The 24,272-nt window shown below is 41.1% G+C and overlaps 1 protein-coding gene, 1 non-coding gene and 1 pseudogene across 2 annotated transcripts; 1 reads left to right on the top strand and 2 right to left on the bottom strand.

Annotated features, from left to right (window-relative positions):
• Positions 1-6,322: 6,322 nt before the first annotated feature.
• Positions 6,323-6,706, bottom strand: LOC147943822 (uncharacterized). The gene has a single exon (XM_087452739.1). The coding sequence runs from the start codon at positions 6,704-6,706 to the stop codon at positions 6,323-6,325; it is 384 nt and encodes a 127-aa protein (XP_087308865.1).
• Positions 6,707-10,407: 3,701 nt separating this feature from the next.
• Positions 10,408-24,272, top strand: part of LOC104773674 (GPCR-type G protein 1-like) — a 42,552-nt pseudogene continuing 28,687 nt past the window's right edge.
• On the bottom strand, positions 13,780-13,886 carry LOC147943821 (small nucleolar RNA R71). Its single transcript, XR_015558686.1, has one exon. It is a non-coding gene; the product is annotated as a small nucleolar RNA R71 (small nucleolar RNA).

The raw sequence follows: 24,272 nt of genomic DNA, 5'->3' as shown, positions 1-24,272 counted from the left end.
AGTCACCAACCTGTACGTTTTGCGGGACCTTGGAGACTGTCCTTCTCCTAAAGGTAAACTGTTTGAAAGTAGGTGTACGAATTTCGTGAGGAACGTTCTCGTTCATCATTCCTGGAATCATCCGCGTAAACGCCCTACAAGCATTCAGCATTCTAAGCTCACTGTCTTCGGTTACTTGTCCCACGATGCTATCATAGCAATCAATATGCCTTCTGATGAGATCTACGTGCAGCGCCACCCAGTGATCGCCTCCAGTTTGTGGAGCAATATACAGGTGATCCACATCTTCTATCCACTTCAAATTAGGCGGTTCATCTTGTGGAATCAAACCTTTAACTAAACTTTCATAACTATTGCCAGTCATTGTAAAAAACTTGGGTTTAATCTGGAACATCTTATAATGATCACGAATCATATCACTGGTGAACCACGGGTCTATAAACGCAATGCGTTTGTTGTGGAATGGGAAGGGATCTCGTTTGTACCTACACCTAAGGACTCTCATAAACGCGCCAATGTGCTGTACAACAGAAAACTGAGTAGTAAACAACAACGCAGCCACAATGTAATATAAGTCAGACAACGACAACAATAACTAAGACATTAAGATAAACTTACTTCATGAGTAAGCCACCCATATTTACCATATTCTTCTAGCCTCACTGGCCAGTCCTTTCGTTCGGTGATTAGCACCCTATAGAATTCAATTTCGATTTCGCCTTTACCTAACGGAATATTCCTAACAAACATATAAACATAAGTTAATATAATGTTAACAAGTTGTTATTAACTTGTTAAGCAAAAGGGTCTAAAGGGTCATACTCGGCGCTCTTTAGGAACTCCAAAAGTTTCTGCAACTTGACAGGATCAACAGGTGCCAGAGGATCATATATTCCAGGTCTAGGTGAACAGTTCTTCCTCATGCACGTCAGTCCGTTGTCTCCAATATAAGGGAAAATCTAGCTTGGATGATCTTCTTGTGTATTCAATGCACTCCCATCCGCTGACAGCTTAACACTCTGCAGCCTTAAAGCTTTAATTTTATCAAGCCTAATCTTTTCCTCCTCATCATCCTCAGATTCAGGTTCAAGTGAGTTGGCTTCAACAATAAACACGTCTGTAATATCATAAACACCAGCACCTTCTGCACCAGCTTCTCCCTTATTCAAACCTCCAGGTAGTACAAATTTCAACGGCTTAACAACAACAACAGTAGGATTTTTAGGCGGCCTACCACCTCTACCTCTACCTCTACCTCTACCTCCAGCCGCAGCTACTTCTTTGGCCTTCTTTGCCGCAACTACTTCTTTGGGCTTCTTTGACGCATCTACTTCTTTGGCCTTCTTTGCCGCCTCTAACTCTTTGGCCTTCTCTACCGCCTCTAACTCTTTGGCAATTCTCCTCGTGGAAGGCCGTGTTTTCGTATCAACTGGAGACTTCTTAGCAGCTGGAGAAGTCAAAGAGTTCTTTTCCTGTATATCATAGCGCGAAGACAATTCAAATTATATAACTCAGCCTAAACATTCTGAAAAATTAGCCATAAAACAAAGATAAATCAGACATTATGATAACTCAGCCTAAACATTCTGAAAAATAAGTCATAAAACAAAGATAAATCAGACATTACCTTCTCTGCCGCCTCTAACTCTTTGGCCTTCTCTGACGCCTCTAACTCTTTGGCATTTCTCCTCGTGGAAGGCCGTGTTTTCGTATCAGCTGGTTTCCTAGCTGGAGAAGTCAAAGAGTTCTTTTCCTGTATATCATAGTGAAGACAATTAAAATTATAATACCTCAGCCTAAACATTCTGAAAAATCAGCCATAAAACAAAGATAAATCTGGCATTACTTTTGATGTCTGAAGTTCCTGTCCATGTCTCAAATGTAAAATCTGGTCAGTCGTGTTTTGACCAGTTTGCCCTAAATCCATTGAAAGCACGTGCTCTTTCATCTCTTTGAGCTCCGTCTCAAAAGATCCAAGCCTGGTTTCAATCCTTTCATCCATCTTCTTCTCCAGATTTGCTGATACATTTTCAATGTTTCTATCAACGGTGTCAAACCTTGTGTTTAACTTAGAGATCAATTCGTAGATAGTTCTAACCGACCCATCTTCCCCAGCATCTTCCTCCTCACTTGCCTTTTTTCCTTTCTTCTTCCTCTCATGTGCAACTCCTTCACTAGTTTCACCACCCTAACTGTTGGAAACTTTCATCTTTTGGACTTTCCGCTTCTTTGCGGGAGGAGATTCAGACTCAACAACTGCTTCAGCTTTCTTTTTCTTTTTCTTCTTAACACTCCCCTTAACATCCCAAAAACCTTTAACAAACGTATTCATATGTATGTCTTCGATCAGGCGATCAATTGTTGGGTCGTCTTCTTGTTCTGGCCACGAATGAAATAGCTTGCAGCCATTTTCCTTCATAACCATTTTAATCACACGCAGCCGTAATATAAGAGATTATGAAACCCATCAGTAAGTTTTAACTCAGCCAACACTAAAGCATAAATCAACCATTACTAAACCATAACTCAGTCGTCACTAAACCATAACTCAGCCATAACTAAATCATAACTCATCCATTACTAAACAATCACTCAACAAGATATAAGCCTTACCTCACCAAGCGCTTTGATCTCTTCAGCAATTACGGTTTCCAGCGATGAACGTGTACGGTTTCCACCCCATTGAAGCATCGGTATGCCACCATCTTCAGCTGATGCATTCCCAAACCGTTCTCCAAAGCATTTGATGGACTCATACGCCCAAGCCTGTAACACAGGTGTAAACCCACTAAGGGTGTACGACTTTCCCGTAGGGTTCAACATCTTTATGGAATCAACAAGAGCTTCAAATGCTGACCGAACCCACGGATACGTCTTCATTGCTTCATCATCAAAAACTCTTTTGGCACTTTCATATGGAATTCTAGAGTTATGATGCAAACCATAAAGTCCAATGTGTTGAAGAAGCAACAGCCCCAACCATTTACGATGATCAGGGTTAACCCTTCCCCGGCACACTTTTAATGCTTCCCTGAGTTCAAGTAATGTTGGACCTGCCCCACCAAACACTTTCAAAAGTCTGAAGAACTCTTTGTGTTCCTCTTCGAGTTCAAACCGTTCAGTAGGCGTTGGGTCTATGTTTAACCCCGTCACATAATGGAAATTCATTCAACACAAACCTGATAGGTTGACCGCCGACCACAAACCAAAGCTCCTTCTTATGTACCCTTAACAGGTTACATAGTAGGAAATGTACAACCTTACCAGACCAGACGAATTGGCTATCAACTAGCTTAGAGATTATTCCAATAGGTACATCCTTCGTTTTTTCCCACGCATCCAGTCCTATTGATTCCCTAATCTGAGGGAATTCTCTCATCCTGAAATTGGTGTTAATATCTCTACACTCTATATTAGAGTTTCCTTTAGCGTATAGTCTTGGGGGGGGGGGGGGGGGTAATCCCTTGCTTGTTCTTCAGAAATAATCACCATCGACATCAATTATAGTTCATAAGTAAATCAGCCATAACATAAAACAAACTCATACACAAAGCATAACATAACTCAGCCACAAACACATAACTCAGATCTAAAGCACAAAATATCTCAGTCACAACTCAGCCGTAACTCAGCCGCAAAATAAAACAAACAGTAAATCAGCCATCGAATCGAATAAATCTAACAAATCAGCCATAAACCCTAAAATAACTGAGCCGCAACATAAAACAAAAAGTAAATCAGCCATCGAATCGAATAGATCTAACAAATCAGCCGTCATTAACAATGGCGACAATCAGCCGTAAATCATCGAAAAAACCCACATTCAGCCGGAAAACTCAAAACTAAACAGTCGACACATACCGGATAGACGAAGACGAAGAAGACGAATAGAGAGAGAGAGAGAGCGACGACGAAGAAAGAGAGTGCGACGACGAATATAGAGAGAACGAGTAAAGACGGCGAGAGATGACGGCGGGAGATTGACGGCAAGAGAGTGGACAATGACAGAGTATCGCCGGCGACGAAAGACGACGAGAGTTTCGATATATATTTTTTTTTCGCGGTTTGTGAACAGTTAAAACTATTCAATTTCCTTCTCTTCGATATAAACAAGGGAAAACAAAACTGTGGATCTAAAAAAAACTGCTTAATGACGTGTTAAATCATATCTGATGTGTATTTTAATTTGCTGATGTGTATTTTTTTAAAAAAAAATTTACTCAAATTCGAGAAACAAAACCCAAGGGGTAAATTGTAATTACACCCAGGGCACTAAACATTCTAGTAATTTTCAAAAGATTTATAGATATGAGTAATAAACCAACTTTTGGATAACATTTGAGTAATTCTTTCAAAATAAAAACATACATCTTAAGCAGAAGAGATCAACAACAATCAACTGTTAAATAAACAGAAGAGATCAACAATCTTCTGTTAAATAATCAGTGATACAGAGAGATCAACAATCTCCTTCTTGTATGGATTCGCAGAAAGTTTTGCTCACTTGCCTTTTGTATTATGTCGAAAAGTGAAATCAAGTCAATCAAACAAAGAAAAAACCATTTTGTAAATAGATTGATTCTTGCACTGCTTGAGAATTCATTAGTGTATGTGTAGTTTTATCTACGATAGAAACTCTATAGCATCTCCTCTTGTTCATTATCATATGAAAAACTTGGTACAATACTACATGGTATGTGTGACACATTTGTTGCCATGGTATGTGAATTGTATATATGGTTATCAATTTAGTTTTCAGCTGTGGGCCAATATTTCTGTTTGTGTTGCACGGCAAGGATGATATACTGGAAGGTGGATCTCTTTTGTTTGATACTTCTCCTTTTTTTCATGTTGTCGTATTACCATTGCTATTTGATGATTTGTAATAGTAGTAAGCCTTATTTCATCTGTGGATTTCTTTGTTTATTCTTTTATCTCATATTTCTTGTTTAGAAGGTAGTCGTTATAATTGGTCAATGTGTCGTTGCAACTTTCTTAGGAGTTCTTGAAACCATTTTCATTATAGAAATGCTACCCAACTGGTATTTCTCTATACAAAACTTGTTTACAACTATGTAATAACAGTCTTTCGCTCCATACGATAATCGTGAGCGACAAACAGTCGAGATTTCAATTAGATGGAGATAGATAGACTTGAGAAAGCATTACTTTATTGCCGCCTTAACAACTGTTGTATTCATGGCTCTATTCTTGATTAAATCCTAGATTACCATTTTGCTGCCACATGTTACAGCATTTTGTGTGGACTGTCTGTAATTTATCAACTTAAAATAATATTTCAGGTGTAAGAAGAGAGTGTGCCTCTGCTGGGGCTTTCTTATTCTTGTCTGCATTCCTTTATGCATTCTGGCGTATGGGAGTTCATTTTCCTATGCCTTCAATAGATAAAGGTATCTATTTTAAACTACCTGTAATCTTTCCTCTTGTTCCAGAACTGCATGTTATGTGGCTAGTTGCTACTCATTTTTTTGTTGCTAAGATCATTTATACCTTGCTTTTGAACTTCTGAATGCTTACTTATAACCAATGTTATTATAATAAACTCTTAGAACTAAGCTTGGTACCAGTGTTATACCTAATTTGTTATAGATGAATATGACATTATATATGACCATGTTATTGTTATTTGTCAGTCTTGTTGGCCATGAGATAATCCTTGTAGATGGTATATACTAATGTGCTTCTATTTTGATATCTTTGAGACAGAATTTATAACATCCATTAGTTGACATCAAACCGATTTAGATGGCTGATTGTCTGTGTTATTGTAATTAGTGCCAGTAGCAATTATGTGGCATATTTATCTATAATACGCCCCAAATGTTATAGATAATACTGAAATCTAAATGTCTACATTAGAGGATATGTTGTCTGCCATGAAACGATAGTGAGAGCTAGAGGCTATAGCGTTACTTGACTTCAAATTACCTTTAGAAAAAAAATGCTTAAAATGATCGACTCATTATTCTTTTTTTTGTCTACTTCTGATTGATACTAGTTTTTGCATCCAAAAATTCTCGTTTATGTGGTTGACGCAGTCGGAAACTCTAGGATTAACAAGCACTAAACCTAGTTAGAAATCAAGTTCTCAAGCGTGAACTTGATTAAGAAAAACTCTGGAAATCCACCACATTAGAGAAGAAAACTCTCTGCTTTTTATTAATTAGAATCAAAAACTATTTTCCCAATAACGTAAACTCTCTCTATATATAGAGAAGAATCCCAAAACACAAAATAGAAAACTCTAAACAGAAATAGAAAACTATCATAAGTAAATATATCAAAAGAAAAGTTAAATTCACTAAATCCTTCCTACGTCAGTCTCCTCCACCTCCGAAGAACTTGTCCTCAAGTTCTCTTCTGGATATAGAACCCCATCTTCATGATACTCATAAATGTCAGCGCCATTAAAAGTACTTGAAATGTTCATCGATTCTGGGAGATCCACAACATAAGCATTATCATTGATCCTTCGTAACACCTTGAATGGACCATACTTGCGAGGCTTCAGCTTGCTGTAGGCACCAACTGGAAATCTCTCTTTACGCAGGAACACCATCACTTCATCACCTTCTTTGAAAACTTTGAGTCTTCGACGTTTATCAGCAGCAACCTTGTTCTTCTGCCCAGTAGCTTCTAACTTAGCCTTAACAGCTTCTTTAACAGCCAAAACTTCTTCAGCCATGGTTTCAGCTGATGCACTAACTCTACGAGTCATAGGCAACTTAACCAAATCAACCACATGTTTAGGAACAGAAGTATACACTAGAGAAAAAGGTGATTTCCCTGTTGCAGAATGTACAGCGTTGTTGTCAGCAAACTCCACTTGAGGCAAAGCTAAATCCCACTGTTTTGGTTTATCCCCACAAATACTTCGAACCATATTTCCCAAAGTTCTATTACTTACTTCAGTTTGTCCATCTGTTTGAGGATGAGCTGTAGAACTTTGATTTAGAGCTGTTCCAAACATCCTCCAAAGAGTAATCCAAAAATGACTTAGAAACTTTGTGTCTCTATCTGAAGTAATCGACTTAGGAACTCCGTGAAGGCGCACCACTTCCCTGAAAAACAATTTGGCTATGTTGGATGCATCTGCAGTCTTCTTGCAAGCAATGAAATGTGTCATCTTGGAAAATCTGTCAACTACCACAAACATAGAATCCACTCCCCGTTGTGTACGAGGCAATCCCAACACAAAATCCATAGCCAAGTCTTGCTAAATATCATCAGGAACAAGTAAAGGCATGTAAAGACCAGTGTTTTGCGATTGGCCTTTTGACACGACAAATATAAAACCTATTGACAATGGCTCCAGCATCTCTCCCTAAGTGTGGCCAAAAGTATCGCTCCTCTGGGCTAGCGATAGTCTTATCTCTTCCCAAATGCCCACTAAGACCACTCCCATGCAAATCACGGATCAACTTCTCTCTTAGCGATGAGCAAGGGATGCACAATCGATCTCCTTTAAAAAAAATAGCCTTCTCGAATATGAAAATCTACAGAAGGATGCTTCTCGTTGCATTTGACCCATAGTTCCTTGAATTCAACATCATTCTCATACAACTCCTTCATAAACTCAAATCCCACAATCTCTTGTGTTAAAGTAGCTAACAATGACGCTCTCTTACTCAAAGCATCAGCCACTTTATTAAGTGCACCTGACTTATGCTGGATTATAAAAGGGAATTTCTGCAGGAAGCTAACCCAACGAGCATGCATTTTGTTAATCACCTTTTGGCTGTGAAGGAACTTCAAAGCTTGGTGGTCAGTGAACAAAATGAACTCTCTCTGAATCAAATAATGCTCCCACTGCCTTAAGGCTCTAAATACTGCATAGCACTCTTGATCATAGGTGCTCCACTTCTGTCGAGCTTCACTCAATTTCTCGCTGAAGAAAGCTACTGGTCGTTTTTCTTGAGACAAAACAACACCTATTCCCACTCCACTATCATCACATTCAGCTTGGAACACTTTATCAAAATTAGGCAATGCTAGAACTGGTGCAGTACATAGCTTTTCTTTGATTAACTCAAAACTTTTCTCTTGCTCGAGACCCCAGTGAAACTTTCCTTTCTTCAAGCGCTCGGTAATAGGAGAAGTAATAGTACTGAAATCTCTTATAAATCTCCTATAGAATGTAGCAAGACCATGAAAGCTGCGTATATCACTTTCTGATTTTGGGACAGGCCAATCCCTAATAGCTTTCACTTTATCTTTGTCAACATGAATTCCTTCTTCTCCAACAACAAAACCTAAGAAGAGCAACTTATTGGTGCTGAAAGTACATTTTTCAGATTAATGTACAACTTATTCTCTTTTAAGACCTGCAACACTTGTCTCACATGCTCCAAATGATCTTCTTTTGTTTTACTATAGATCAGAATATCATAAAAATAAACCACCATAGAATAACCTGTAAACAGACAAAGAACTTGGTTCATCAGCCGCATGAAGGTACTAGGGGCGTTTGACAGCCCAAATGGCATCACCAACCACTCATACAATCCATCTTTGCTCTTAAATGCTGTCTTCCATTCATCTCGAGGCCTAATTCGAATCTGATGGTATCCACTGCGAAGATCTATCTTAGAAATGAACTTAGAACCAATTAACTCGTCAAGCATGTCGTCCAATCTAGGAATAGGGAAACGATACTTGATAGTTATCTTGTTGATAGCTCTGCTATCTACACACATCCACCATTGATTTCCTTTCTTAGGAACAAAGAGGACTGGCACTGCACAAGGACTCATACTTTCACGAATGAACCCTTTCCTTAACAGATCTTCAATTTGTTCCCTCAAAATCTCATTTTCTTTAGGACTCATACGGTAATGGGGAAGGTTTGGTAAGCTTGATCATGGAATAAGGTCAATCTGATGCTGAATGTTGCGCATAGGAGGTAATTCTTGTGGTAACTCATCTGCAATTAGCTCCTTAAAATCTTGCAGAGTCTCTAGTATTTCTTTTGGAGTTGTTACTTCTTCTGTTATAACACTCATCAGCCCTTTAATAACCACCGGACAGATACATTTAGATTCTTTTATTGCTTCACCTAGCTCTCTTTCACTATATGTCAATACCAAGAAATTAGTATTTTTCCTCCCTGAATTATGATCAAGGTGTGAAACAGGAGCCATAGCAATCTTGTGCCCATTCCATGAAAACATTAACACATTATCTCTTCCTCGATATGTAACGTCATTATCGTACTGCCAAAGACGACCAAGTATGATATGACAAACATCCATGTCGAGAACATCACACAATACCTCTTCTTTGTAATATTTTCCAATGGAGATCGGAACCTTACAAGACAGTGTTACTCGATATCGAGAGCCTTTACTCACCCATCCTAAAGCATATGGCTTCTCAAGTGGCGTTGTGGGTAACTTCAGATATTCAACCAGTTTATGAGAAACTAGGTTTTCTGTGCTACCATTATCCACAATCAAGTTGCAGACTTTGTCGTTAATTAAACACCTTGTTCTGAACACTTTTTTTCGCTGTCCTTCTTCCTTAGATGATAACAAGACCCTTTCAAGTACAATTTTTATCATCTCATTCGATTCTTCTTCAGCAAAATCAACACCTGCATATTCATCCTCTTCTTCATGTTCTTCTTCCTCCTCTAGCAAAACTGTAGTTCTCCTACTCCGACAAACATTTGATTTGTGACCTTGTCCTTGACAACAGAAACACTTGTCGATGGATGGTCTCGCATAAGTGTTACTTTGCTTCCGGATTGGTGGTTTATTCGGCTGAGCATTATTAGAACCATTATTAGAACTTCCAGCTCTTTTGTTCCCAAGGTTAGTATCCTTTGTTACTGCACTCTTCTCCTTATCGCCTATTAATTCAAAATTATTCTGAGGTGAATATCTTCTTAAAGAAGTGAAATTGCGAGGAGATTTCTCAATTCACTCAGCTTTCAAAGCTAGGCTAGAAGCCTCTTGCACAGTCCATACAGTTTGTAAACCCATCTTCTCTTGAATAGAGCTCTTTAACCCACTTATATATCTTGCCACTTTCTGATTTTCTGTCTCTCCAAGATCATTACTCTCAGAAACTCTATTCTATACTCTGTCACAGTCCTTTTTCCTTGAACACATTCAATATACATCTTATAGAGAATCTGTTCATAGTCCTCTCGTAAGAACCTATCCATCATGAACTGTTTCATCCGCCTCCATGTCTTGACTGGCCCCTTTCTTTGTTTTTGCCTCTGAATAACAAGTTTATCCCACCACACAGCAGCAGTACTCTTCAGCCTAATTGCCACCATCTTAACTTGCTTGTTTTCAGGGACACCCATGACTTCAAAGAACCTATCGACGCTTATTTGCCAATCTAGAAACTCTTCAACACTCATAGTTCCATAGAACAATGGAATGTCAGCCTTTACACGGTAATCATGATTATTCTGTTGATTTCTTCGCTCAACTTCATCCTCCACAGCTTCCTCTTCATCAGAACTTGAGCTTTCATTAATAATAGCACGATTGTTGTCTACCCTTGGGATTCCTCTTCCTCTGTGTTTGTGCTGATTTTCGTTAAGCCCTTGTCCTCCTTCTATTCCTCTTTGCTGATTTGCGTTGTTGTTGTTTCTGATCTCAGTTGTCAAATTTGTCATCAAATTTGTCATCTGATCGGTCAAAGCAGTTAGAGCCGAGGTAATAGCCTCGGTAAAACCCTCAAAGTCTGCTTTGGTCACAGATTGATCTCCCATAGCTGATCAAGCCTTGAAAAAGAAACAGGAAAAAGCCTGCTTTGATACCACTTGACGCAGTCGGAAACTCTAGGATTAGCAAGCACGAAACCTAGTTAGAAATCAAGTTCTCAAGCGTGAACTTGATTAAGAAAAACTCTAGAAATCCACCAGATTAGAGATGAAAACTCTCTGCTTTTTATTAATTAGAATCAAAAACTGTTTTCCCAATAACCTAGACTCTCTCTATATATAGAGAAGAATCCCAAAACACAAAAATAGAAAACTCTAAACAGATTTTGGGAGCTAATCATCTAATGCTTTTTTCTCCTAGAATCAGAAACGTAGCTCTTTCTTCAGAAGAATTGTTGGGACTGTTGTACGGTCGGTTCAAGATTACCAAAATGAGCAAGGTCAGTTTATTTGTTCTGGTTGTAGCTGTGTGATGTTCATATATTTTACCATGTTTTCCCTTAGTTTATTCACATCTTTTGCATCTTTTGCTATCCATTTAGGCCATTATTGTATAGCTTTAGCACTAATCATGCATTAGAGTTTAGTTGCATTGCATTTGCATCTTTTCATGTATATTCAGGTGATTTTGGAGCTTAAGGAGCATGGAAGCTATGCTGTGGAGAAGTGAGCCAATCATGAAGGAAAAGCAATAGAGTTAAGGCTGAGGAACCAAGGTCCAGAGTCCAACTCGACCGCACACTCGACCAGACACTCGACCGTGTGCTGAGGAGGACTCGACCGAGTGGAGAATGCACGAGAGAAGCCAGCTCGACCTGCCACTCGACCGAGCACAGGTCGAGTTGACCGAGCCGTTGACTATTTTGTCTTTTATTGTTTTTAGGGCTTCCACCTCCTCTCCTATATAAAGCCTTGTACCTGCAGCCACCAAAGTGTGCAACTTTTTAGAGAGTCAGAAACCTAGTTTTTACCTTTTAAGGAATTATTCCCTTTGCCTTTTCATTTTCTTAGATTTTGTACCCTTTTTAAGAAAACTCTTAGATTCTTCAATATTGTTGGTTCCATAACTTTCAATATATTAAGAATTTGGGTTTGATTCCTTTTGCAACATTGTAGATCTTGTTCTTATCTTCATTTAATGCAAGTTTCGAGATTTTCTGGGTTTATGACTTTGATGTTCATCATGTGTTCATGTGTGTAGTACTTAGGATCTTGAGGATTGGTTAGGCTAGGCTATGTTTGAGGTTTGTTTGCTTTGGTCAAGCTTGATTGTGGTAGAATCTCTTCTAGGCTAGATGTTCTTAATGCTAATCCTGAACTGAGAGGTTAGGGTTTGATTTCAAGCATCTTAGCATCACACCAATGTTTAAGGAGCATAGATAAGACTAGATCTAGAGCTTACCATTAGGCTTGCTAAGAGATTAGAGGTCTTGTTTGGTATGAGATGTATTGCTTAATGCCTACTTGTGTAGATTCTTTACTTTGTGAGAACAAGTCTAGAGATGCATAGGTTTGATTGATTCTTGCCATGAGAGTGGAAGAGACTTGTCTTAGATTTATATGTCTAGAGATTAGCTCAAAGCTTTGCTTGAGATTCTTTGGCCAAAGTGTGATAACCTCATTCATTAGTCTAGCCCATGAATCCCTCCTCAAGGCCTTCTTTGTTTATTGATTTTTAAGTCTTAATCTTGTTGCTTGCTTGTTGTTTGATTCGTTTTTGCATTGCTCTGTTTTTATTGTGTTGCTCTGTTTCCCGGATTTATCTAGCTCGACCCTGCACTCGATCTACACTCGATCGAGTGCTTGCTCTTGTTCATCCCCAGAACTCTTGTTTATGTTTTGTAGTTGTTCTGTCTTATCTCTAGTATCATTCTATTTGCATTTCTGTTTCATTTACTCATGGTCCTATTCATTATTGTATTGCATTAGTTCATTAGCATAGTTTCTTTTCTGTTCTTGGTTCATAACTACTGCAATCATTCTGTTATATTTGCATTTAGCTCTTAGTTCTTGTAGTTTACTTTCTGCATTTTACTTTTTCATCTTAGGATTGTTAGTGACAAACAATCTTTACATTTGGCTTAACTTAGATTCATATACATATCTTAATTGTTCACAAACACTCATTTAGGATTGACACCTCTTATACTGCAACTGCATAAGGGGAATTGAAACACCTTACCATCCATCCATTCATATCTCATTGCATACATTCATCATCATTCATCACCCACACCAAAAAGATCTTGTTTCAATTTGGCGCCAGTGCCCATCTGAGTGTGTTTTTGTGACATTTAGGATCCATATTAGTCTAACATTAAGATCGTTTATACACTTCTGAAGTTGCTGGACTCGAATCTTCTGTTGCTGGGTTGTCTTGAATTTCAGGTACCCATTCGACCAACCACTCGACCACCACTCGACCGAGTAGTGATCGAGCACTTGATCGAGTCAGAAGCCGTGTACATTTGGACACCACTTCCCAGTCGACTCAACCACCCACACGAGCCTGAGCTCAATTGTGAACTTGTTCGAGTCTGTACTCGCGTTTGTTGATGCACACAAGGTGTAAGGGGAAAGACAATCTTCAAAGGCCTATTGACAACATCCATAGGAAGCAAAAGGGTTTGGGAAATCAGAGAAGAAGAGTAGTTCAAGTTCAGCAAGAGGATCCAATGATCATGGAGCAACAAGCTAACCATGAGCAGAGACCTAGGCACATTAGTGCTGGAGATGCACCCAACACCCACAACCAAAGGGCTGGTATTGTGCCTCCAACAGTGCCAAACAACAACTTTGAGATCAAAAGTGGATTGATCTCCATGATTCAAGCCAACAAGTTCCATGGGTTGCCAATGGAGGATCCACTAGATCACCTTGATGAGTTTGACAGAATCTGTGGTCTTACAAAGATCAATGGAGTGAGTGAAGATGGATTCAAGTTGAGGCTCTTCCCATTCTCACTTGGAGATAAGGCACACCTTTGGGAGAAGACTCTTCCTACTGGAGCAATAACCACATGGGATGCTTGCAAGAAGGCTTTCTTGGCAAAATTTTTCTCAAATGCAAGGACTGCTAGATTGAGGAATGAAATTTCTGGGTTTGCTCAAAGAAACAATGAAAGCTTTTGTGAAGCTTGGGAGAGGTTTAAAGGATTCCAGACTCAATGCCCTCATTATGGCTTCAGCAATGAGTCACTCTTAAGTACATTGTATAGAGGAGTGCTTCCCAAGATCAGGATGCTTCTTGACACAGCTTCTAATGGCAACTTCCTCAACAGGAATGTGGAAGAAGGCTGGGAGTTAGTTGAGAATCTTGCTCAGTCAGATGGCAACTATAATGAGGACTATGACAGAACCATAAGGTCATCATCAATTGATCAAGAGGACAAGTACAAGAAGGACTTGAAGATGGTCAATAAGAAGCTTGACAAGATCCTTCTTAGCCAACAAAAGTCTATTCACTTCATTGGTGAAGAAGAGGTTCCAGTTCAAGAGGGGGAGACTGAATTTGCTGAGTTGTGCTACATGCAAAACCAGGGAGGTTTCAAAGGCTACAACCAAGGGGGTTTCAAGAACAACAACCTCTCTTATAGGAGTACCAATGTGGCTAACCCTCAAGACCAAGTGTATCCACCTCAACAGCCTCAACAACAACAAAACTATGTCCCCAAACAACAACATCAAGTGTTCCAGCCTCAGTTGTGTCCCCCACCAGGGTTTCAGACTAACCAAGGCCAAGAACAAGACTTAAGAGCCATGATGCAGCAGTTGTTGATTGGGCAAACACAAGGAAAGATTGAGGAAGCCAAGCAGTTTGCTGAATTGAATCAAAGGCTCACATCCCAGTATAATGACCTTAACATGAAGTTTGAAGGTCTTAACTCTAGAGTGAAGTATATGGAGAGCAACATTGCCTCTACTTCTGCTCCTAAACCCAACCAACTCCCTGGAAAAGCTGTTCAAAATCCAAGGGAGTTCACTGCAAAAGCCATCCATATCTCTGATGAAGAAGTCACTAAGGACAGTGATGTTCAAGATGGGGAGGATTGGTCAGTTATTGAAGCTTTGAGTGAAGTTTGTGCAGAGAAATCTGAATCCGTCATTGCACTCGACTAGGTACTCGAGCCAGCACTCGACCGAGTGCCTGATCGAGTGGTCGATCGAGCTGAAAGATCAGGAGCTGTTAAACCTGCTAAGTACATTCCTCCTGCCTACAAACCACCTCTACCATTCCCAGGGCGTTTCAAAGCACAGAGGATCAAGGAATTAAGGGAAATAATTGAGAAAAAGGAGATGTTGGCTAAGCAACAAGAGGATGAGAAAGCTTTGAAGGAAGAGGTTGTGGTTGAGAAACAAGAGGAAGTGATGGCTATTCAAGAGATCATCAATGCTTACCAAGAAGAGGAGAGAGGACCTCCCTTGGAACAGTATGAACCTTATCCTCTCTATAGAGATTTTTTGCTTGATTTGTCAAAGAAAAAGGCTCAAGCTCAAGATGAGAAGGATCTTGAGAACCTTGGAGGAGTGATCATCCCAATTAAGCTTAAGGATCCAGGACCATTCTATCTGCCTTGCACAATCAGTTACCTCCACTACAACCAATGCCTTTGTGATTTGGGAGCTTCAACTAGTGTGATGCCATACTCCATAGCTCAAAATCTAGGGAGAACTGATTTCAAATCCACCAACCTCCATGTATGCCTAGCTGATGGGTCAAACAGAGAAGTAGTTGGAAGGTTGGAGAATGTCCCACTTAAGATAGGGAAGGCAAGGGTTCATACAGATTTTGTGGTATTGGAGATGGACAAGGAACCTGAAGATCCTATCATCCTTGGAAGGCCATTCTTATCCACTGTTGGAGCAGTCATTGATGTCAAGGAAGGTCTTGTGACCTTGAATATTGCTGAGGGTATAGTTATGAAGTTCAATATCTATAACCCAACCAACCTTCCTACCATTGATGATCAGCCTTTTACTATCAAAGACAAAGGTGGTCAAGAGGTCTTAAGTGATAAGGCAACTCCAAAGGCTGAGCTCTCTCTTCAAGAAGATTCTGTGGAAAAGCTTAAGAAGTCAGTTCAAGAGCTGTCTAGTATGGTTGAGGATCTCCAAGTTAAGCTGAACAAGAGGTCTTTGAGGAAAGCAAGACCAAGGCTCAAAATCAAGAAAAAGTATGGTTTGTGTGCTAAGGGTGAGGTGATCAAGGATCAACTTCACAGTGACCAAGAGGTTCCAGGGAGGATTTCATCACCTCCTTGGTATCTAGACCAAGTTTAAGAAGGAAACCAAAGGTCAAGCTTAGTGACTCTAAACAAGCTCACTAGGGAGGAAGTCTCTAAGGTATCCTTTGTAAATATGGTTTAATTTCTTAGTAGTTTTGATGTGTTTTCTTTTATGTTTGTGTTGGACAGGCCTTTTAGTGAGAACGGAGTTGGGTATGGAGAAATTTGGACTTGGGCAAGGAGATTCGCAGGCCCACTCGACCACCCCACAAGAGGTACTCGACCGAGTTGGAGAAGGAGTGAGGCCCATTCGATTCCCATTCTTCTAGAATGATCGAGTGGAGGGAGAAAAGGAAGCAAAATTTTGAATTTTCAAACTTGGGTAAAGGAGCTCGACCACGTGTTGGTCGAGTGTGGGGTCGAGTGGCAGCCAAAAGCAAGTCAAAGATTCCCAATTCAAATTTGAATGGTATGGACGCTCCACCCTTGTCTCCTTGTCCCCTTAGCTTCTTTAAATAGGACTTGCACGATCCTATACCTCTCACACTCTCTCATTTGCTAAAAACAACTAAATTCAAGTTTTAAAATCTCTTTCAAAGTTCATCTTTTGCTCAAGCTTTGTTCTTTCAAGTTTTTGGGTCACTAACCTATTAACTTTGAGCTTTGAGTCTATTCCTTTCAGTTCCTTTTGAAAATGTCTTCTAAGATCACTAGGAAGTCTCAACAAACCGCTGCAACATCCATGGAACGTCGTGATGCTGGCCTTGAAAGAAGGAGAGAAGCTGGAAAGACAACTCGACGCCCCACTCGATCATGCACTCGACCGAGTGGTGGTTCGAGCAGCCGGTCGAGCCAGATACCGAGTCTAAGGAGAGAATCAATTGAGGAAGATCCTGAGAGGACTGAAAGTGAGGAGGAAAGGGAGCTAACTCTCAATGAGTTTATGAGGAGACACAAGGCCAAAGGGAAGAGGCCAACAGTTGAGGTTGAGCAAGAGGAGAGTGAAAATGAGAGTGAGGAAGAAAGTGAAGAAGAAGAGTTAGAGGATGATGGGGAAGCAGAATCTTGTGGGTTGTCAAAGAGGCAGCTTTATGATGCTTTCATGAGAATGGAGTTCTTGGGGACTAGATATCCTCACAAGGAAACCATGGAGAAGCTTGCCATTGATGAAGATGTGGAGTTTCTTTTTGAGAAAAGTAACTTAACCAAGTTCATGGGGCTTTGCATGGAGGGCTACAAAGAAGAAAGTTGTGAGTTCCTAGCCACTGTAAAGTTGCATACATATGCAAGGAAGGATGCTGAGGCTGGAGCTGGTCACATTTCATTAACAATCAAGGGGAAGAAGCATGAGCTTTCAATGAGAAAGATAGCCAATGTGTTTGGTTTTGAAGTTGGGAGCAATAGGAGCTTGATGATACCAAGAGAGGAGCTCTATTCAGTTTGGGAAACCATTGGGGACAACAAACTCTACTCATCCTCCAATTCTAAGAGCTCAAGGATAAGGATCCGAGTCCTAAGGTACTTCCACAAAGCTCTTGCCAACACCTTCTTTGCAAGGAAGGAGACTGGGAATATCAATGAGGGGGAGCTAAAGATGATTGATATGGCTCTCAATGAGATCATCCTCAAAGCCAGAGATGGGACCATCATCCTTGGGAGCACTGTAGAGACTGATCTTGCAATGGTGCTCATATACCATAAGATACATTTGAGAAATTGGGTAGGCAAGTTGGAGAACAAAGGCTCAAGAGGAGCACTAACCATTGGAGGCATCATTACTCCAATTCTACAAGCTGCCAAGGTCCCACTTAGAGGAGAAAGGGTCTCACCAAGATGGATTGACTCAAGCTACCTCACCTCTACTCTCATCCTAGCCAAGGAGATGCATCAAGGAAATCACATCTTCAATTTTGAGCTTCCTACACTTGGAAGGAAACAATTGATCTTGCCTAACCAAGAGCTCACCACCATTCAAGAAGGAGCCAACATTGACTTTTGGCCAGCTGAGGAGCACTTATTTGATGGAGTAGTTCAAGCTAGAGTTGAGGAAGCTGGGAATGCACAAGTGGCTGATGGGGAGGAGCAGTTTTATTTTGAGGATTATGAGCCCAACCCAAGGGATAGTAGAGGAGTGAGGGAGAATAGCAAGAGGTTGACACTTTTGCAAAAGTGGAACAAGTGGCATGGGAAGAGGTTTGATAAGCTGAAGAAGAAGATGACCAACATGGCTAAGTCTATCAAGGGCTTAAAGAAGGAGGTTGCTGACTTGAAGAGTGGGAATTCTTCACCTTCACCAGTAAGCCCTTTGAGGAGAAGTAGCTCAACTAGAGCACTTTCAAGAGTTGCAAACCCTTTGGAACCAGCTAGGGCTTCAATGTATGAGCCAAATCAGAGGAAGAGGAGCTCAAGTACCCGAGAACATCAGTCTTCGAGGCACTCGACTGGGTCACTCAAGCACCCACTCGGCCGAGCACCACCGACGTACTCAACCAAGCACCTTCCCAGATCACCCTATGGCTTCCCACCTCCAGCTGCTTATCCAGGTTATCCAAGTTACCGTCCAATCCCACCTCAATACTACATGGATCCAGCTCTCTACCAGCAGTTCTGCCAGCAGCAAGGTCAACATTTTGACACTCGCGGTCCAGCTCGACCCCCCAACTCGGACACGCACTCGACCGAGTCACGGTCGATCGCCATCGTCGAGCTGCCCCAAACTCCATCTCCAGGTCACCAACAAGACCCCAACTACTCCTATGATAGCATGCAGATGGATGTGGACAACTTCTTCCACAATCCCTAAGGTACCACCATCACCTTCACTTGTAAATATCATTGCATTTCATATTTTGTTTAGTTCTCTTAGTCTTGAATCCTCAATCAAATTTCTTTCACACAAGGGACTGTGTGATTTAAGTTTGGGGGAGGGTTTGAGATAGAATTTGACATTGTGTTTGGTGTTCTTATTTCAAATTTTTAGCATCTTCATATTAGTATTTGCATAAGCATCTAAGGAATAGAAAAACCCTAAAAATTTGAAAATTTTTAAAAAAAATCTTTATAAAAAAGAGTGTTCATGTAGTTTGCATTGCATATTAGGATCTTGTTTAGCATGTTTCATTTAGGATTGTATAATATTTGCATTAGGGATCTATGATGAGTATTTCCTTGTTAGCTTGTTTATTCACTAGACTAGGATCAATGCCCAAGTTAATAGTACTTTGATGCTAGTTGAGTAGTTAGAAGCATAAAATTGAACCAAGCCTTGAATTCCTAAATTGCATTTGGTCTAAATTGAAGCATGTTGTGATTTGATGCCATTTCCTATTTATTAGAACCTAATATTGATTTTTAATTATCAACTTGTGCATTGCTTAAAACTCATGGATACCATATACATATTTGGATCATCTTTTTCCTTTTACCACTCTTGTTGATCCAAGTAGCTGATTTCCTCATTAAGAATCAGTTTCCCTACCCTTAACCTATCCTTCTTTCAAGCCAAATTTATTCTTGAGTGTGTAAGGCCTATTTTGGGATTGAGCTTGGTAGAAAGTGTTAGGTTTGAACTGACAAGAGTAAGATCTTGTGTAGTTCTAGTTTGTATTTTTCAAACTAGATAGGACTAGGTGGTTCACTTGTTGGGTTTGGGACTTGGCTGTTTTGAAAAGAAAAGAGGAAAAAGAAAAACAAAAAGGGTAGAGTCTTTAAAGAGGAGAATGTGCTTAAGCAAAATCTAGTGAAAGGATGGGAAGTAAACATTATTGAAATTGGTTCTAGTTAAAGAAAAGAAAGAAAGAAAAAAAAAAAAAAAGTCTAGCAAAAAGCTTGTATGTCTTAAGAATAAGAAGAAAAGAGAACCATAGCAAATAAGTGAGAATCCCCCATCCCACTAGAAAGATCAAATAAGAAACCTCTCCTAAGACTTGAAAACCAAAAGAGAAAAGGGTGAAAGAGAAAAGAAGAAGTTAAAGGGTAGCACTAGGATCATTTGGGTTTAGATTGATAGGATAAACACTTTTGGTGCCTTTGGGTAGACAAGGTTTTATTCTTGTATGTGTCTAGGTGTTCTTACCTTTAGCATTCTTCTAAAGCTCAATCCATTTTTTATGAGAGAACCTTGATATTGACAAGCCCCACTCTAAGAGACCATCATTGTCTCAAAACCCTTTATTACCAAGCCAAATGAATTTAAGCTTTGCATAGAATTGATTCATGTTCTTGATTAATGAATGTTAGGAAATGGTTGATTTGAATGCATGCGGATAACTAAGGCTCAAATCAATAAAGGTTGTGATATGCTTGTCTAAAATCATTAAGTACAGCTCATTCACCTTGCATCATAGTACTAGTAACTTGGACATTGATTCTAGATGGTCTATTTGCAAGCTTTAGGAGCTGAGATCCCACTTTCAAACCTCACTTACCTTCTTATGTCTTGCTTATTTGTTTGAGGGCAAGCAAAGACTAAGTTTGGGGGTGTTGATGTTCATATATTTTACCATGTTTTCCCTTAGTTTATTCACATCTTTTGCATCTTTTGCTATCCATTTAGGCCATTATTGTGTAGCTTTAGCACTAATCATGCATTAGAGTTTAGTTGCATTGCATTTGCATCTTTTCATGCATATTCAGGTGATTTTGGAGCTTAAGGAGCATGGAAGCAATGCTGTGGAGAAGTGAGCCAATCATGAAGGGAAAGCAAGAGAGTTAAGGCTGAAGAACCAAGGTCTAGAGTCCAACTCGACCGCACACTCGACCGTGTGCTGAGGAGGACTCGACCGAGTGGAGAATGCACGAGAGAAGCCAGCTCGACCTGCCACTCGACCGAGCACATGTCGAGTTGACCGAGCGGTTGACTATTTTGTCTTTTAGTGTTTTTAGGGCTTCCACCTCCTCTCCTATATAAAGCCTTGTACCTGCAGCCACCAAAGTGTGCAACTTTTTAGAGAGTCAGAAACCTAGTTTTGACTTTTTAAGGAATTATTCCCTTTGCCTTTTTATTTTCTTAGATTTTGTACCCTTTTTAAGAAAATTCTTAGATTCTTCAATATTGTTGGTTCCATAACTTTCAATATATATTAAGAATTTGGGTTTGATTCCTTTTGCAACATTGTAGATCTTGTTCTTATCTTTCATTTAATGCAAGTTTCGAGATTTTCTGGGTTTATGACTTTGATGTTCATCATGTGTTCATGTGAGTAGTGATTATAATCTTGAGGATGGGTTAGGCTAGGCTGTGTTTGAGGTTTGTTTGCTTTGGTCAAGCTTGATTGTGGTAGAATCTCTTCTAGGCTAGATGTTCTTAATGCTAATCCTGAACTGAGAGGATAGGGTTTGATTTCAAGCATCTTAGCATCACACCAATGTTTAAGGAGCATAGATAAAGCTAGATCTAGAGCTTACTGTACAATCCGCAAACCAAAAATTGGTTTTTGGGGATGGGTGTCGATCGACACCAAGGGGGTGTCGGTCGACACCACTTATTTTTCGGTTCGATCAGAATGAGTTTTTAATCGATTTGGTTCGGTTTGGTTTAAGGAAACCATTGAACCGGGTCTTTAAAGGAAGGAAACGACCTAGGTCGTGTTCCAGAGGTTGTGGTCGCCGTTTTTGTTTGAAAAAGAGGAAAAGAGAGAAAACAAGTGTTCTTGAGATTGTGAGTGAGATTGGGAGATTTCTTGGCTGTTCTTGAGAGATTGGAGGCTGGGAAGGTGCTAGAAGCTTGCTAGGAGTGAGGGATTCGTCCTTATTGGTCAGAAACTTCCTGCAAAGAGGTGATTGCATGACCATGGCTTATCTAAGCTAAGATCTCTAGATTCTATGTGATTTGGTGCTTATGTGGTTGTTTCTTTGAGTTCTCTATGATATTTCGTTGCTGTCTGGGCTGGGTTTGGCTTCTGGGGGTGCAAGGAGCGGATTGGAGAAGCTTGGAGGCGAGATTCGGAGTTTCTGATCGAGGGAAATCGCTGCTCGGCATCGGTGTCGGTCGACACCAGTTGGGGTGTCGGTCGACACCAACGCGAGGACGGCTCGGGACTTTAGCGAGTGTCGAACGATGCCATGTGGAGGTGTCGGTCGATGCAAACTAGGGTTTTCGGGAGTGTCGGGCAGGGTGTCGGTCGACACCAGTTTGGTGTCGGTCGACACCAGATATTCAGTATCGATCGACACCGTCTGGTGTCGGTCGACACCCCTTGTTCAGTTACGATGGACGTCGCATGCTTTGTATATTGCCTGGTTTGTTTTATTGATTGTTGTTTGTGGCATGTAGAGATCTTATTGCTTGTGTGTATAGCCTGGTAGATGGGAGGATTGCCTCACTGAGTGTTTATCAAATACTCATGCATCTCAATTTGTGTTTGTGGTGCAGGTAAAGGCAAAGTGTGATCGTGGAATCAAAGGCAATGAAGAGGAGGATGTTCTAGGGACTCGATTGGATGTTGTCTGGCATTTGCTAGGGTGCTAGAGTTGAGTCATTAGAAACATTGCTAGGTTGCTGGTTTCATGTTTCTTGTTGTTTGGTATTGAGATATTGCTTTGCTATAATATTGGTTTATTATTAGTTTATTATTGGATATTGATTATGTTATTCCGCTGTTGATTGTGTTGTGGTTAGATGGCTAGTGGGTATGGGACCACTAGCTGTAGTTTATTTTAATATATTATATTTATTATTTATTATTAAAAAAAAAAAAAAAGGAAGGTTGTTTCATTTTGGTATCAGAGCCCTTACGGTTCTAGGTTTGGGGTCACTAGGTTTCTGTTGTAGATGTTTGGGATTGCATGTCGTGATTGATTATGTGAGTTAGTCAATTGTGTGTGGCATGAAGTCCTAGAACATCCTCTTCGAGCCGAGTGTGTGATTCCACGGTGAGTTTATGTTTCTGTGTTATAATAGAAATTGTTTGCTTAGCCTTCTGTTCATGGTAGTGCAGATGGTTAGAGAGGATGCTGTGACTGGTCGAGGTCGTGGACGCGGACGTGGTCGCGGACGTGGTCGTGGTAGGGGTAGAGCCCCAGTGGTTAGTGAGACCGAGGACCAGAGTGTGACAGCTGAGGGTGCTGGCGAGTCGCAGGATGTTCCGGGGGATTCCGTGAGTGTGGCAGGAGGGGGCGGTATTGATGCTCCAGTGGCCGGTGATGCTAGGGTCCCGGGTGTGGGGGTCCCAGCGGGTGGAGTCCCTGGTGTTGACATTTCGGCTTTGCTAGCACAGTTGTTAGAGCGGTTACCACCTGTGGTACCGGCTTGGGCTCAGGTAGTGCCACCAGTGGTGGCGGAGGAGCGGCAGCCAGTGGTTGCGGATGTGGGAGAGCATGGACGTTATTTGGCTATGCTCAAGGAGATGAAGGGTCTGTTCACTGAGAGGTTTTTGGGTGGTACAGATCCTACAGCTGCGGATGCTTGGAGGACGAGTGTGGAACGTAACTTCCATACTCTGAGATGTCCTGTGGAGTTTTGGGTGGACATAGGGGTCTACTTTTTGGGTGGTGATGCTGAGTTGTGGTGGAGATCCGTGGTTGCTAGGAGGGTGCAGAAGGAGATGACTTGGGCTGACTTCGTCTTGGAGTTCAACCGCAAGTATTTTCCTAGGGAGGCATTGGACCGGTTGGAGGTGCAGTTCCTTCAGATATCTCAGGGGACGCGGTCAGTGCGGGAGCTGGACTTGGAGTTCAGTCGACTTCTATGTTATGGGGGTCGGGCCATGGAGTCTGAGGAGGCTCAGGTCAGGAGGTTCATGAGAGCTCTACGGGATGATTTGAGAGTTCATTGTAGAGGGAGGTACTATGCTACGCGTGCAGAGCTGGTGGAGACTGCAGCAGAGATTGAGGAGGATATCCGGGCACAGTCAGTGTTGGTTACTCCAGCAGTTCAGCCTAGTAAGGCTCAGCAGCAGGGTGGTTCTAGCAGGGGCGGTAGGCATGCTCAGGGAACCAAGAGGAAATGGGAGGCTACGCAGAAGCCGAGTGGTGCAGGTTGCTTCGGTTGTGGGAGCAGAGATCACAGGGTTGCTAGTTGTCCCAAGAGGAGTGTTCCGTCGACAGGACCTCGGGTATGTTATCACTGTAGGGAGACAGGGCACATCAGGCCTTTTTGTCCCAAGTTGCAGCCGGCAGCCGTGGCAGCGTTGCAGCAGGTGCAGCCTGGTGGACAGCAGGTGGCACGGATTGAGCAGGGGCCTCGGGTTTACACGACAGCTGAGACTGGTGGAACCAGTGCCGGGGCGATCACAGGGACCTTGTTGGTGGGCGGGTTTAAGTCCCATGTTATGTTTGATTCTGGAGCTTCGCATAGCTTCATTACTCCAGAGTGTGCAGAGTGTGCGGGGATCAGCGGGGATCCTG

Source organism: Camelina sativa, chromosome 5 (genome assembly GCF_030686135.1).
Source record: "Camelina sativa cultivar CO46 ecotype springtype chromosome 5, ASM3068613v1".
Taxonomy (NCBI): Eukaryota; Viridiplantae; Streptophyta; class Magnoliopsida; order Brassicales; family Brassicaceae; genus Camelina; species Camelina sativa.
This window is presented reverse-complemented; position numbering and strand designations above follow the sequence as displayed.